Source organism: Mycteria americana, chromosome 2 (genome assembly GCF_035582795.1).
Source record: "Mycteria americana isolate JAX WOST 10 ecotype Jacksonville Zoo and Gardens chromosome 2, USCA_MyAme_1.0, whole genome shotgun sequence".
Lineage (NCBI taxonomy): Eukaryota > Metazoa > Chordata > Aves > Ciconiiformes > Ciconiidae > Mycteria > Mycteria americana.
In genome coordinates, this window is record NC_134366.1 from 170,121,480 (window position 1) to 170,135,620 (window position 14,141).

The 14,141-nt window shown below is 43.6% G+C and overlaps 1 protein-coding gene across 1 annotated transcript in view; it reads right to left on the reverse strand.

Moving 5' to 3' along the window:
- Positions 1–1,002: 1,002 nt before the first annotated feature.
- Positions 1,003–14,141, reverse strand: part of KCNK9 (potassium two pore domain channel subfamily K member 9) — an 86,119-nt gene continuing 72,980 nt past the window's right edge. Inside the window, exon 2 of the mRNA XM_075495768.1 lies at positions 1,003–2,243. Within this exon, the coding sequence (XP_075351883.1) occupies positions 1,402–2,243 (842 nt within the window). The 3' untranslated portion in view covers positions 1,003–1,401. The remainder of the gene's footprint in view (positions 2,244–14,141) is intronic.

Sequence of the window (14,141 nt, forward strand, 5' to 3'; positions counted from 1 at the left end):
GTCCAGATGAACAACTGAGAGATGGACAATCTCCAAGGAACAACTCTACGACATGGTCTCAACGCCCTCCACTACAACCTGCCGATGCAATCACTCCCAACGTTACCCTCCAAACACTGGAGTAAAACTGCTTTTGCCCATTACTGCTAAATGCATTTTGCCTTTCCGCCTAGTAAAAAAGCAGTATCACATCTAATCTCACAAGTTCCCAGTGAGCCAAACACAAGATACTGTCCCTTGAATTCTTCCTGAGACCAACAAAGGCTTTCCATTATTTACAAATCAAAAGCATTTAGAGACAATCATCTTTATTTTTTTATTTAAAACAAGGAATGCCCTGTCACTATTATATAAGAAAAAATATACATCCACCTATTTATACCCATCCTAATCCAAGCATTCCAAAAAATATAATTCCTATTCATGCAGGTAATTGCTGCACAAAATAATAATAATAATAATAATAATAATAATAATAATAATAATAATAATAACATAAATAAAATTAACGTAACAAAATACACTCTTTAGTTCCAACAATTCTCCCAATTTCTCTTAAAAATTCCACTTGCAAATTGTTGGAACAGTTGAAAATGATAAAAGTAAATATAGTTAAATCAATAGGATTATTTGCTTTTGATTATTAATTCCATTGCTAGTTTTTCTTGTGTTTTTATTATGCATACCAGTTTTACAAAGTGCATGCTTTATTTTATTTATTTTTTTAAAATTTTGAACTGGCAAGCTAAAATGATCCATCTTTTCCTGCCTTTTTTTAATGTTAATACAATCTAAAATCTAGCATTAAAAAATTTATCATGATACACCTGGTATATTGACTGCTTATGGCGCATGCTTGTCTTGGCAAAAAACAAAACAAATTGGCTCCCCTCCCACCCTCCCCGTTCTTTTTGGAAGCAATCTAAAAGTTAAAAGCAGGCTGGAACACAATTGCTTCAAGGGAAAAAAAAAAAAATAATACCTGATGCTTTAATCTTTGTCACATGGCACTAGTTGTGGAATTGCACGCGCGCACACACACACGCACACGCACCCAGCACGCACACAAGCACGCACGCTGCAACCTGCTCGTGAGGAAAATAGTTTATTAGGTCAGGAGTGCCAGCGGCACATGAAGGCTCCCAGCTGTGTGTGCAACTTTGGATTTGGTACCCACTTCACGTCACCTTGAATCCTCTGACATCCACCGAGGGGGTAATGTAAGGCATACTTTGCTGGAACAGTAATAATCCATGCTTCATGCTCAAGAGCTGAGTCTCAGAGGAGGACTGGCTTTCTCTACTCCCTTTGGCCTCGCTCCGTCTCACTCAAGGAACAGAAAAACCAAAACAACGGAGAAGAACTGGGGAAAACAAGGAAAGCAAAAGAAGACAAATCCCTTTAAATGGACTTTCGCCTTTTCATCAGCCTGTGGTTATCTGTAAAGCTGTGCAACCCAGGTGAGATGGAGCTGACAGGAGATGGGAAAAGGCTGTTTTTTAATGTGCTTGGCGAGATCTCCTCTATCTTGTAAGAGATGGAGTGAAAGTACTGGGGGTTCAGCTTCGAGCTGAACGAATTTTGGTGGGACACCACCCGGCTGGTGTACTCGTGGGACCTGTAACACATGCAGGAACAAACTGACTGAAGGTCTGTTACTTCGGCCTTGTACCGTGGCCGACCATGCTGGGAGTCCTCTTGGATGTGGATAATCATGCTGTTGCGGTTCCCTGCCAGGGACGCCCGTTCCTCGGCATCCCGCCTCTCGTCCTCGCTGTTCATGGTTAAGAACCTGAGAACAACCAGATTTAGAAATGCCCCAATGACTGTCAACCCCACTAGAATGTACATAAAGCTAAAAGCCACGTAGAGAGGCTTCTTTTGAAGGGCCCCTTTGGTCTGCAGGGCCACATAGTCTCCAAACCCTATCGTAGTCAATGTTATAAAGCAGTAGTAGTAAGCATGGAAAAAGCTCCATTCCTCGTACTGGGAAAAGGCTGCTGCTCCAATGCAGAGTGTTCCCATGCAGGAGAAGAAACCCACAGTGACCATGTTTTCCATGGAGACCTCGGTGCTTCTCATCCCACAGCACTTTTTGATGCGTTTCAAGAGGTACTTGACAAAGGTGTTCATGCGCTCGCCCAAGCTCTGGAACATGACGAGTGTCAGTGGGATCCCCAGGACCGCGTAGAACATGCAAAAGGCCTTCCCTGCATCCGTTCCTGGGGCAGCATGTCCATAACCTGGGAGAGGGAATGAAAAGACAGGACAGTCAGCAAGGCAGGTGATGACCACAGCTCCTCCTCTCACACAAGCCACATGAATCGCAGAGACTTGGATGCCGCAGCCAGATCCAAAGCTACAGGAACATTGCGGTCACACAGTCTTCCTATCTCCTCACCTATGTCCTGTATCCGAAGCAAATACGACGCAGAACAACAAAGTTGTACATAGGGGAGTGGGAAAGATGAAAGAATGGGCAATCCATCCTACTTCAAATAACGGTGCAGTCTCCTAAACAAGATTATATCGCACTCATTCGCTAAAGAAATTTCACGTCCACCCTGTATCACATGCAATTGTGGAACCTTTGGAAATAGGTGGACTTGTCCACAGTATTTTTGAGAGGAGTTGGTGTTGCCCTGTCCCAAAACCAGAGTGCACTGATGGCATCCACATTCTGTGTCTGCTGGCAGCATGGAGTTAACAACATCCACAGACCCACTGACAAAGAAATTCCTTTCCAAACTCTTCCGTACTGAACAAACCTTTATCCTAGACATCCTATGAAAGCCACTCACTGCTGGAACACCATAGGACTTTAGGGATTTAATGCCTGCTCTATCTTTAATTATTGAAGAATAAACAACTTACCAGCTTGTTTTATAGTTTTACAGCTTTTACAGCTAGTCTGGCAAAGGCAATTTTGCCAGGATATTAAAATAATCCAGGATGTAGCATGTTTCACAGCGTAGTTTACAGACAGTAAAGTCACAGCTAAACCTTTTTTCTAAACCAAACCATAAGTGTATGTGAGGTCTGTTTTGAAATTATAATTTCACTTTTTCACATCACATGGCTTTAAAAATCTACAAATCTTACAGCTAAGATTCTAAGTGACAGTACCAAAGTCTCCAAAATGGGATGGCTGGGACTCACCTGGCCATGGTGTGCATAGACCACGTGGGTACCACTATCTAGACCGCCCTTAAAGTCAATGAAGATAAATACGCACTTCCCAAGTGCAGTTTATCTCATTTACACCTAGGTGTCTAAAAGAGGTCAATGAGTTATTCTCAGGAGACACCTATTTCTCTACAGTCATTATAATAGAAATCTCAGGACGGAACTCAGTTCAAGATTAATATACCTAAATTTTGGTATCTACAGGTGTGCTAGGTATCCAAGCTCCCATTACAGTCAACAAAGATTTAATGAAAACAGCCAGTAGTGAGTTATTTACCTGACCATCCCAAGTCTACCTTATGGCGAGATGAAATGACACTACTGACTGTTCCATTGACTGTATTCATCAGGTCCCCATTAGACTGACTAGACATCTGTTGACTGCAGAAGAATTTAGACACCTACTCCACAGGTAGACAACTACATGCAAACAGCCAAACGCAGGCGTCTTAATCATGAGTACAGCTCCTCTTTCAGTGACTAGCTCCAATGTAGACACTGAGAGTTTAAATGAGCTTTCCAGAAAGAGGTATCTAGCATCATTCGAGACCCCTGAGATATCAGGATATCCATAGAAGGCTGATGGATGAAACACAGGGGACTCGCACTTTTACAGATCAGAAGCTGGAAGCCAGACAGCATCTGAGATACTACTGAGGCAGACCAGAAGATCAATGGTCTCTGCAGACCATTCCCATTGTACTGCCTCAGCCCTGCCCATCACCTCAGCTTATGGACCTGCTGCTCTGAATTTGTCTAATTTTTTTTTTAACCTGTTGACACTGCCCACCACCCCAACCTCCTGTGGCAACAGATTCCAGAAGTTCACTATCTGCTGTGTAAAAAAGTACTTCATAATTTCAAGCAGACCTCCTTGTTTCAGCTAGAGCCCATGAGCTCTAGTATTAAAGTTCTACATTTACCTTATCCATCACCTGCATGACTTCAGCTAAACTCAGCTTTACCTCTGCCTTCAGTTGTCTCCTGTCTGAACTGAAGCCACAGCCTTTTTAGCTCATATAGCAGAAATCACATTCCCTTGATCATTTCAGTGTCCTTCTCTGGACCTTCTCTAGCTCTACTACATAATTTTGAGGTGCAGAGACCAGAACTCTGCATACCCCTCAGAATGTGGGCACACCACAGAGTCTGCAGTTTTGCTAGAAGAAAAATATGAACACCAGGCAACCTTCAAAATGAAAAGCAGCAGTGGACAGGAAAATAAAATGAGAAAACCAGCAAGAATGTCCTTCAAAAAGCAACAGGTATTTCCTTAGCTCAGTTGCTAGTTATTGGCAGATGGATGGGATGCAAAAACTAGTTTACAAAAGAAGCACATAAATCAAAATAGGAAGTTCTTTTCCTGTTACAAAACAAAGAGATTCACCTGTTGTATTGGGCCAGGTAGCCTGTTCATCATAAAAAGCAGTTTCCAAATTACCTGGAAAGGGAAGTGTCTTCTTTAGATTGATGCTGGGTTTGTTCCACCTGACTGTCCCTCAATAAAGGCTATAATTGCCTCTCATTACTAAGATCAGCTTTTGAACTACAGGGGTGTTAATTAAACCAGGGACATCTTCCCATTTTATAGCTTTAGTTACAGCTGATAAAGAGAAGGAAAGCTTCAGAAAATGTGATTTTCCAGATGGTTGCAGAGATGGCAGTTAGTGGAAACAGCTTTCACTTTGGGTTCTAAAGAAAATGGTTGGGGTGAAAAAAGATTTCTTTTGATATCACTATATCCTTCTCACTAAAGATATCCACAGAGACAGTTTAGGGAGATTAAAAAACATTAATATTATATCCTTACACACTATCTCACAATTTAATTTCTAAGATTTGTCACAGACTTTGTAATTAACTCGGGACTCACAGCTCTCCTATGAGATAGGAATATATCCATATCACTGTTTTACAGATAGGAAAGCACAGACACTGGCAGGCTATAATTTCTATCCAATTCACATAGGTAGACAGAATATCCAGAAATTCTGATTTCTATTCTGCCCCATGTATTACTCACTTTCCACAATATCAGATAAATGTCTTTTACTGTATTTTCACCATGAAGCTGGGGTAAAGAAAGGACTTTATTCATGAAGCTGGAATAAGAGTTTACAAATGGTTTCATGTATAGGGGATCAGAGTCATAGATTTCTCCAGTACAACATGGCTTTAAGGAATAGGCACCTTAGTCATTGCCTTCAGCACTCTGAAATGAGGGGTTTCAAAATACACCGAAGAAAGACTTAATTCTCTATTACTTTAGCATTACAGAATCTATCCAGCAATACACAAGAGCAATGCATGAAAAGCAAACTCCAGCAGTGCATGTTCTCTGACATTCAGTAAATCTCAAATTTAAAACAAACTACTGTCTTCTTAACATCAGAGACTGCCTCTGGGAAAAATGAGAAGGTCAGTAATTGCCAGAGGAAGAGGGGCACAGAGGATCATTAACGCCAGGAAATAGCTCTCTGCAGTGCACATGGTCAGTCTCCAAGTAGTTGGGTTTTACTTGTGTCAAGTAAAGGCAGAAGCAGAAGCAACTGCCTTGGTAGCAGATTTCAGCTACCAAAATTCAGCCTAACTTCCTCTACATGAATGCCACTGCCCTTTACCAGAGTATAAAGAGATGACTCCATGTGAACCATAAGAAACACAAGGCTGAAAGAGAAAGGTTAAGCATGGCATTGGTATTTCTCATTCTTCTGTGGTGAAGAAGAAAGATCAAACAGAAGACCTTAAATAGGTATAGCAAATACATCCCTTAACAAGTTACGGGGCTGAGATAACAGTGAGAAAGGTACAGATGGAGCTTTACATTGGACCATACCTAGGTAAATACTATCTATACTACTCTAGTATACTAACCAGTTTGCTGAGGTCCCACAATACAGCAATATGACCACAGCAGGCAGGTTTGTCTGATATTTAATGAGATATAATTTGAATGCTCAAGGACAGTCTAAATAACTTTCACCTTGGTTGGAATTGATGTCATCAGTACTCTCTCTCTCTTTTATAATCCCTCCCAGCTGCTTAGGCTTTCAAGACAGAGCTCATCTGGGTTGGCACCAAGAAGAATAGTTTGGCATGAAGAAATGTCTCAGAGTGTTATTCCAATTCTGGACTGCAGAGCACCAATCCACTGCAAAAGCCGTCTCCTCCCAGTTATAGAAAGGCTGGGCTACAGACATCAGGCAGAACTGCAGGAAGGTGTAGGCAAGGGACGTAAAGGGTCAGACACCAAATGAGTACTCTGTTGAGGTCTTCCCTGCCTTTGATTTTTCCAGGCCTTGTGCATTCTCCAGTGGAAAACTTTCGAAGACCATGTGCACCTATATGTAATTCTAGGAACAAAAGGAATACTATTTTCTTGTTTGCCAGAGTGTAGCTATTAAAGACTGCAGAAAACCCGCTCGGCCTCCTTCAAAACTCATTTTTCCATGGTGCCTTTCAGATGAGACACAGAGAGAAACTCACTATAATCTATGTGAGGTCCATTCAGGAGGACTCCATCAACAGCTTCCTCTTGCTTCTAAAGGTACGTTATGCTAGTGTACCAGGCCACAACCGTAGCATGCAGTGGAACGCAGTGCACAGCTACCCTGAATTCAGCAGCGAACACAAGCAGATGGCTGGAGAAGAGTATAGGAATGGTATAATTATATGTGACATTCCCCACAAGTATTCATGTACCCAGCTTCATCATTTGGAGCTCAGGGATTTCCTAAGCCAGATATGGTTTCACTGGTTTTAGTAACACACAATGCATTTCTCTTCCATGAGCTCGGGCATTGTCCCTTGAACGTGTATATACTTTTAGCACCTGCAACATCCTGTGGCAAGAAAGTCCATAGATCAACCATGTGTTCTTTAAAAACATCACCATCACTTCTTTATTTTGAACTTCTCTCCCATTACTATCATCTGATGTCCCCACCTCCTCTATGGAAAAGACCAGGAACAATCATTCCCTGCTTCCCTTCTTTGTGTCACTCATGATTTTATAGACGTTTTATCAACAAAAATGCCATGTCTGCATTCAGGCCCTAAGCAAGTATCTCTGGCGCTGTATAGCCTCATGTGGACAGACCAGCTTGCTCTGATCTACATCAGTGATCTTTGCACCACGCTCAGCTGCAGGGTATAGACAGGCCCATAAAGTCTGTCTTGTCCTCCAACATGAATTCTCTTGAATCACACTTTGCTTCTGGGGCAAAAAGTGTCTCAATAAACAATTTCATGCTATTGCAACGATGCAGACTGCCCAGAATAAGTAAATTTGTAACAAAAATAAAACTTTATGGGAAAAAGTCCTGAATACTTTCGGTGTATTGCATCTACATAGTGACCACCTCCAAGACTGCAAGGCGACTCTAGAAAACTAAACTGGGACAAGGGATGGATTCCACCACCAACCCATGACTGTCCACACTGTTAAATCATTAGCACAGTTCCCAATATGGCTTTATCCTGGACCAACCAGCACTGTCCCAGGCAATGTCCATGCCTGGTCCACCCATGGAGGTTAACGCTGGCCAGGGATCACTGCAGCTAAGCACCACTCTGGGGCAGTACGTGTGTTTAGCTGATACTGGCATTCTCCATGCCATCTCTGCTGGCCTCCATGTCTTACAAAACACAGGTCCTGCTCTACTTAGTAGCATACATGGAGCCTGCGTGGTGCAAAGCATAGGGTGTTTTTCTCCACTGGGTTCTTTCAGAGATTTGGAGAGGTTTGTCTCTAGATGTGCATTGGTACCAGGCCAAATACATGGTCAGTGTTAAAAAATAACAATGAAATGTGGCAGTGGTCAGTTATTTATAGTTTGCATTCAGGCCAGCGTGTAGCTGCAGAGCAGCTAACCCTCATTCACGTTCACATTCAATGTACAACAGGTTTTGGATGTCTTGAATCTTGAAGCAACACTCTGTGTTATTCATGAGGGACGCTTTATTTCTCTCAGGAGGAGGATTCTCCCTTCATTCATCTACACATCATTCATCTCCGTGATGGACATTTGAGCCTGGTCGTCTCTGACAACAGCTTCCGGAAAGAAATGAACTACTCCATCCCTGTGACTCAAACCTTTCTTACTCATGCTGGCAGCAGCCCTGGCTGTGAGATAATGAAAAGAGGATAACGGCACCTGTTACTCAGATGGGCAAGCATAATTCAGATTAAAACATCTTCCTGATGTCACACACTTCACTTCAGAGGTTCATCTACGTCAGAGAAACTGCCACAAAGAAGAGGCTGGCTTTCTGCTGGATTTGTTGCTCCTGCTTTCAGCAGGGAGAAGAAACAACGTGGCCTTCGTGGTGCAGATGAAAGAGGTTTCAATAGGGATCACAGAGATACTTCATCTAACTACCTGGTAGTAACGTATTTACCGGGACAAAGGCATTCTCCTGTAAGGAAATCGAGAGCACATCACGGATGCTGCTGTACCTGGATGAAAGCGGCCATGTAACTATACCAGCCTCCTGGCACACGAGCACCGCTGACTGCTCCCTCTTCTCTCTCACAGATGTCTGGGCTCTCCCTGAAACCTGCTGCCTTTCTCCCCAAACATCTCCAGGACTCCCTTTTTCTTTCATTCCCTTGTTAGTCGATCTCACTGCAGCACATCAACTGAATAATCTCTCTTACTTTGCACAGCTTCCCCTTCCATCCTCAAAGACATCCTCCCCTTCCATGCTCAAAAGACAGTCTAATGTCAGGTCAAAGCATGGCACATGGCTCCCTACAGGGACACACAGCAATACGGGTTGATATCATCCCGTGTTGTGAAGACACGGACATTGTGTGAGAGAAGGAAGGATGTGCCAACCCCCAGGTGCAACCTCAAATCCAAAATCCCTTGACAAGGTCAGCACAGCCCCTCACCCCGGCTCACCCTTGCTCTGTTATGACTGCTTCCATGTCCTGACTGCAGAGGTAAGGCCACGCCACCTTGGAAATTACACTTATCGCTTTGCGATAAGTATAATAAGTATAATAAATATAATAAGTATAATAAGTCTTGATTGTATCAAGACCTGCAGAAGACCTCCTGTTCTGGGCAGCAGGGACACAGCAGGCTTCTCTCGCTTTATTCTCCCCACCATGAGCACAGATGTCTCTTCTTGATCTTGGAACCAAACTTTCAAGATGTTCAGGGAAAACAGCTTCAAAAGCAGCTCTGACTGGCTAGGCAGGCACACACGTACACACAGGCGGTGTCCAGCAAGGAAATGAGGAGGAGAAGAAATGGCTTCTCTCTGTGATCCACTGACTGGCAGGTGAAGGTGCAGCCAAAGCCGGTCAGCAAACTTGGTGTACGACAGCCCAGCAGCAGAGCTGAAGGTCTCATCCAAAATGACTTATAAGACTGAAAATTACTGCTGATTCAGCACAATGCCAGCTTCCACGCCACTCATCCCTCCACCACATTTCCTCACTTCTTCCATTGGGCTGGTCTGCAGCCATCACACAATACCTCCTGCCTTATGAAACCTGAACCTCCTGCTCTGGAGCATTACTGATAGTAATTTTTCTCCTGTAGCTTCTCTTCCAGCCACACCAAGTTGCAGTAAATACCAGCATGGCAAATGTTTTGCATTGCCCAAGCTGCCTGTTGGCATCAGTTCCCTCCCCTGAGTTTTACCAGATGTTGTTAAACCATGTCCCATTGGAAGATACAACCACAGGAAAACTACTGTGTCAAGCGTGCTTGGGCAACTGCTGAAAAACACAGCCCTTAACTCTTACACCCATGATGGAGCAAGAACTGAGGCCATCAGCTGTGACAGACTTCTAAGTAGTCCTCCTGTGGGTCCAGCTTGGGAAGACAGTATGTTTCTCACACTACCTTAAATGACAGTGGTCCAAAAGCAGCAATTTAATTTTGTGAAACAGTCATGCACTGCCATCCTCATTTCTGATTCAGGGTAAGACTTAGGACTTCAGGTTTGGCTGGTTTCATCTGAGGATCACATGCAATATGGTTAGGTGTTCCCCATAAGAAGCTGGCCCTCCTGAGAAGACTTCTCTTGGATTCTTAGAAGATCAAGGCAAATAATGTGTCCCAGTCCCAGTAAGGCTCTCGGTAAGGTCACCTCCATGGGACATGTTGGAGAACTGTGTTTCAGAGGTTCTCAGACTGCTTAGATTGGGCTTTCCTCCTCCTTCCCTGCTTGGACTCCACCAGCAGCATGTACACAGGATGGTCTTTCCTCTGTGCTGTTGGATGCCTGCCTGGGACAGTGAGGGGACAAATCAGTTCAGCTCATTGGGGCAGAGTAGTTGGAAGTGCTGCTCATTCAGTTGCATGCCCATCAGAGGTGTGTATCCAGGCAGTTTCCACCCTGCCCACAGCTGGAGAGACATGGGAGCTTCTCTGCTTCCCCTGGAAAAGATCTTGTATTCCTCGTGAACTTATAACCCAACAGGACACAGATCCCCCGTTTTGAGAGATATTGCTTCTGCCTAACAGGGAAGCACAGATTTGGTCACAACATTTGGCCCTTTCAGATATCCACTGGGTTACTGCATGAAGGAATAGGCTTACAGGTTTAAACCAAGCCATAAGAAACTCTTCTTTCTCTAAATAGTTCTGGTTTTATTCTCATTTCTTGATAAGGATGAGCCACCTATATCTATTTCTCTGCCCATCTGCCTTTCCTCCCCAATACCTTTGAAGCTGCTCACCAATTTCCACCACTTAGAAGCAGCTGTAATGTGAACTTGATAGTAATCTGTTCTGCTGGGCCTGCCATCTGGCCAAGCTGTGAATACCCATAAAAGGGCCAAAAATCAACACACACATAGTGCAGACTCAGCTGCAATGTGATCAGCTCTTTCTCTGGCCAGTTACAGGGAAGAAACAGGACCTGGGGGTCCTGCAAGGTGGGGTGAGACATAGGGGCATGGGAGACAACTGCAGGAATAGGATGTCTCCGTCACCTTACAAGACAGCCTGCGATGGAATACCTATCTGCCTGCGAGGATGAGGATGGAGATCAAGATTCAAGAGAACTGGGGGATGTTTTGGAGTTCACAGGAAACCAGGCTTGACTACTGCTGCTGCTCAAGAAATGACTTGTTTCTAGCAAAAGACAAAACTCGAAAAATATTGCTTTAAAAAACCCAAAATATTTGACAGTTCTGCATTTGTTTGAGTTTGTTGTTCTTTTTTTAATTTTGCACGTGAACCTTTTCCATTTTTTCTGTGTAAAATTTACACTATAAAGGGTTTTACTGAAAAAGTAAATGAGGGAAAGTGGACATTTTCAAATGGCCACATGAAACCACTGACAATCTTCCTGCTCATCTATATGACACAGAAGACCTGAATATCTCAAACCTCCTCTTGTTGAACTTAAACAGCCTCTACTTTTACTGCTTAGATAAGAGATGTCTGCGATCACTCGCAATTCTTTTCAATAAGATGACAGAGCATCCGAGGTAATTGCCACCTGGCATACCACCCCCCAGGAAATCAAGGATGCCAACACGTGCCCGTTAATTTTGTCCAGACATGACCACATTATCTCTACTCATCTCTGCGACTTCCTCTGCTTCAGAAAAGAGGCTGGGAAGCGGGAAGAGGTTCCTCTCCAGCTCTGTGAGGAGACTAGCATTGAAAACGGCAGTGATTTGGGCCATGTTTCTGGTATACCATTTCCCAACTCCTCCCGAAACCAACAGCAGCTCTGCTCTGGATTTCCAGTTGGGCAGTAGTTGACAGTTCCCTGGACTGCAACTGAGCCTGGCCACCTTTCTGAAGAGATCAACAGCGGTACAAATCGGCAGCCAGGCACACCACCAGGAGAGCGTGTGTGCATCGCAAGGACGCAGCAAGACAGATCAGCCAACAAGCTGGATTCTTGTAACAGCAAGAAAAACAAACCTCCAAAGTCCAAGGACAAGCAAGTTGACCGTGACTCTTTGGGTTCATACATCTTGGGAGCTTTCTGGTAAGCACCAAATGATCAGGTTTTCTGGAGCCTGCACACTACCAGCTCAGCATAAAACCTTTGCGTCTGGACCAGAGTGTGTTTTACATCTCTTTGGCACTAAGATACCTGACTGCACAAAGCCCTGTAGCACTTCTGAGTCAACATTTTCCCATGCCCTCTATTTCTGACTGCCCCTGCACACCTTTCTTCCCTTTCCTCCTCTCCATTTTGTTCTCTGAACCAGTCAGAGGATTGACCTGAGGCTCACATCACATCTAGTCCCAAGACAAATCATGCCCAGAACAAGTCCTCAATCTGAAGAGAATCATAGCAAACACTAGGAAAAGACTTATCAGGTCATGTTATCCATTCCCGGGGGCTGGCATATGATTGTTCCCTACAATATAGTCTCCAGGGCTTTGTCCAGTTTTGTTTAAATGATTGAAATAACAGGGTTTCTGCTCTCTCCCTTAGGAAATTATTCCCCTGTCTAGCAGATCCAGCTATTAGGAAGGGGTTTTTTGATACACAGCCTGTATTTTTCTATGCTGCCTTTTATCACAGTGTTCTTTTATAGCCCTCAATCGAACACACCCCATTTCTCTCCATCATTACTTGCTCCTTTACACTTCTTGGAGATAGTCACAGCTTCATCCCTTAGTCAACATTAGCTATAAACAGAACTCTTTGGGGCAGAGCCCTGCAGCAGGGAAGACAATAGGTGTTTTACAACCTATACCTAGATTCAGATTTTAAATGTCTCTTCAGAAGCAGCTCCTTATGTGATCTCTTTTATTGCACGTGTCTGAGATCCCTTTTGCTCTTCAGAAACTTTCAGGATCTTTCCTAGAGTTGTGCACAGTCCTTATAGATGCAGGACCACGGTAGCAGAGTTATCAGTTCCCTGGCCTGCAAAATATCCTCTTTGGATATGCAGATCTGACTGGTCATCACTATAACATTATGTCCTCATCGTATAGAAAACATTTCCTGATGCTGTCATTTCTTTACATCCCAAAGGCTCCTTCTACTGCACATATGTAATTGCAATAAGCATTATTTTTCCTCAATCCACTCTATAAATGGCCTTCTTGGGCAATTTTAATAGTTTTCTGTAACTGATTTTGGTTGCTGCCCGTTTATTGGCAATGATCTGAGACCTATCCATGAGGGGGGAAGATGAAGGACTCACCACCTGCAGAGTTGGCAGGATGATCCAAACAGCACTCTGGCGGATCAGGGAAAAATACATCAGGAAGAAGCGTAGGGCCTCACGTCTTAACAAGAGGCCAAAAATGAATGGGTTTCTTCATCCTTTACTATGCTGCGATGACAGAAAAGGGGCACGAGAAATTTCTGATTTCTCTTTGTTTGAAGGATTAGATCTTTTCAAACTAAAAACACATTAAGTTTGAGCCTTTGCCGGGTTAACAGGATTCTGCTCTCAGACCTGCTGAATGCCCGAGACAGCTCTCAGTCTGATACTGCCAGGGCTCGAGAAGCTGGATCTCAACAAAAACCCTGCTAAACAAACATTACTGAAGGCCATCACGCAGCAGAGTGGCTCAAATTATTAATGCTGTAGTAATCACGTCCTCTGTACCTGTGATGTCATTATCCACTGCAGTCCACAGAGCTCTGTTTGCAAATCAGTGTGACATCAAATGCTGTCGGAGCTGGTCTGGTAAAACGCGGCACATCCAGTGAGAGACGTGGAGTGGCATTTAGAGAAGCGGTTCAGCTGTGATTTCACTGAAGCAATTGCATTTTGCCTCTACGACTCTCCTCTCTATGCAATTAAGAGACTTAGAAGAGCACAGACAACTTGCCATGAGTTCACCCACCTATCTGTTTTTATTTCGTGCTTTATCTACCGCAGATTGTTCCCATGCGGAAGAAAAAAAGGACATTTTTCAAACTTTTAGCAAATACTAATAGACACATGGTATTTTGAGCAGATTCTCCTTTCAGCTGTTTGAGAAACCAGGGCTCCCCCATCCAAAAGG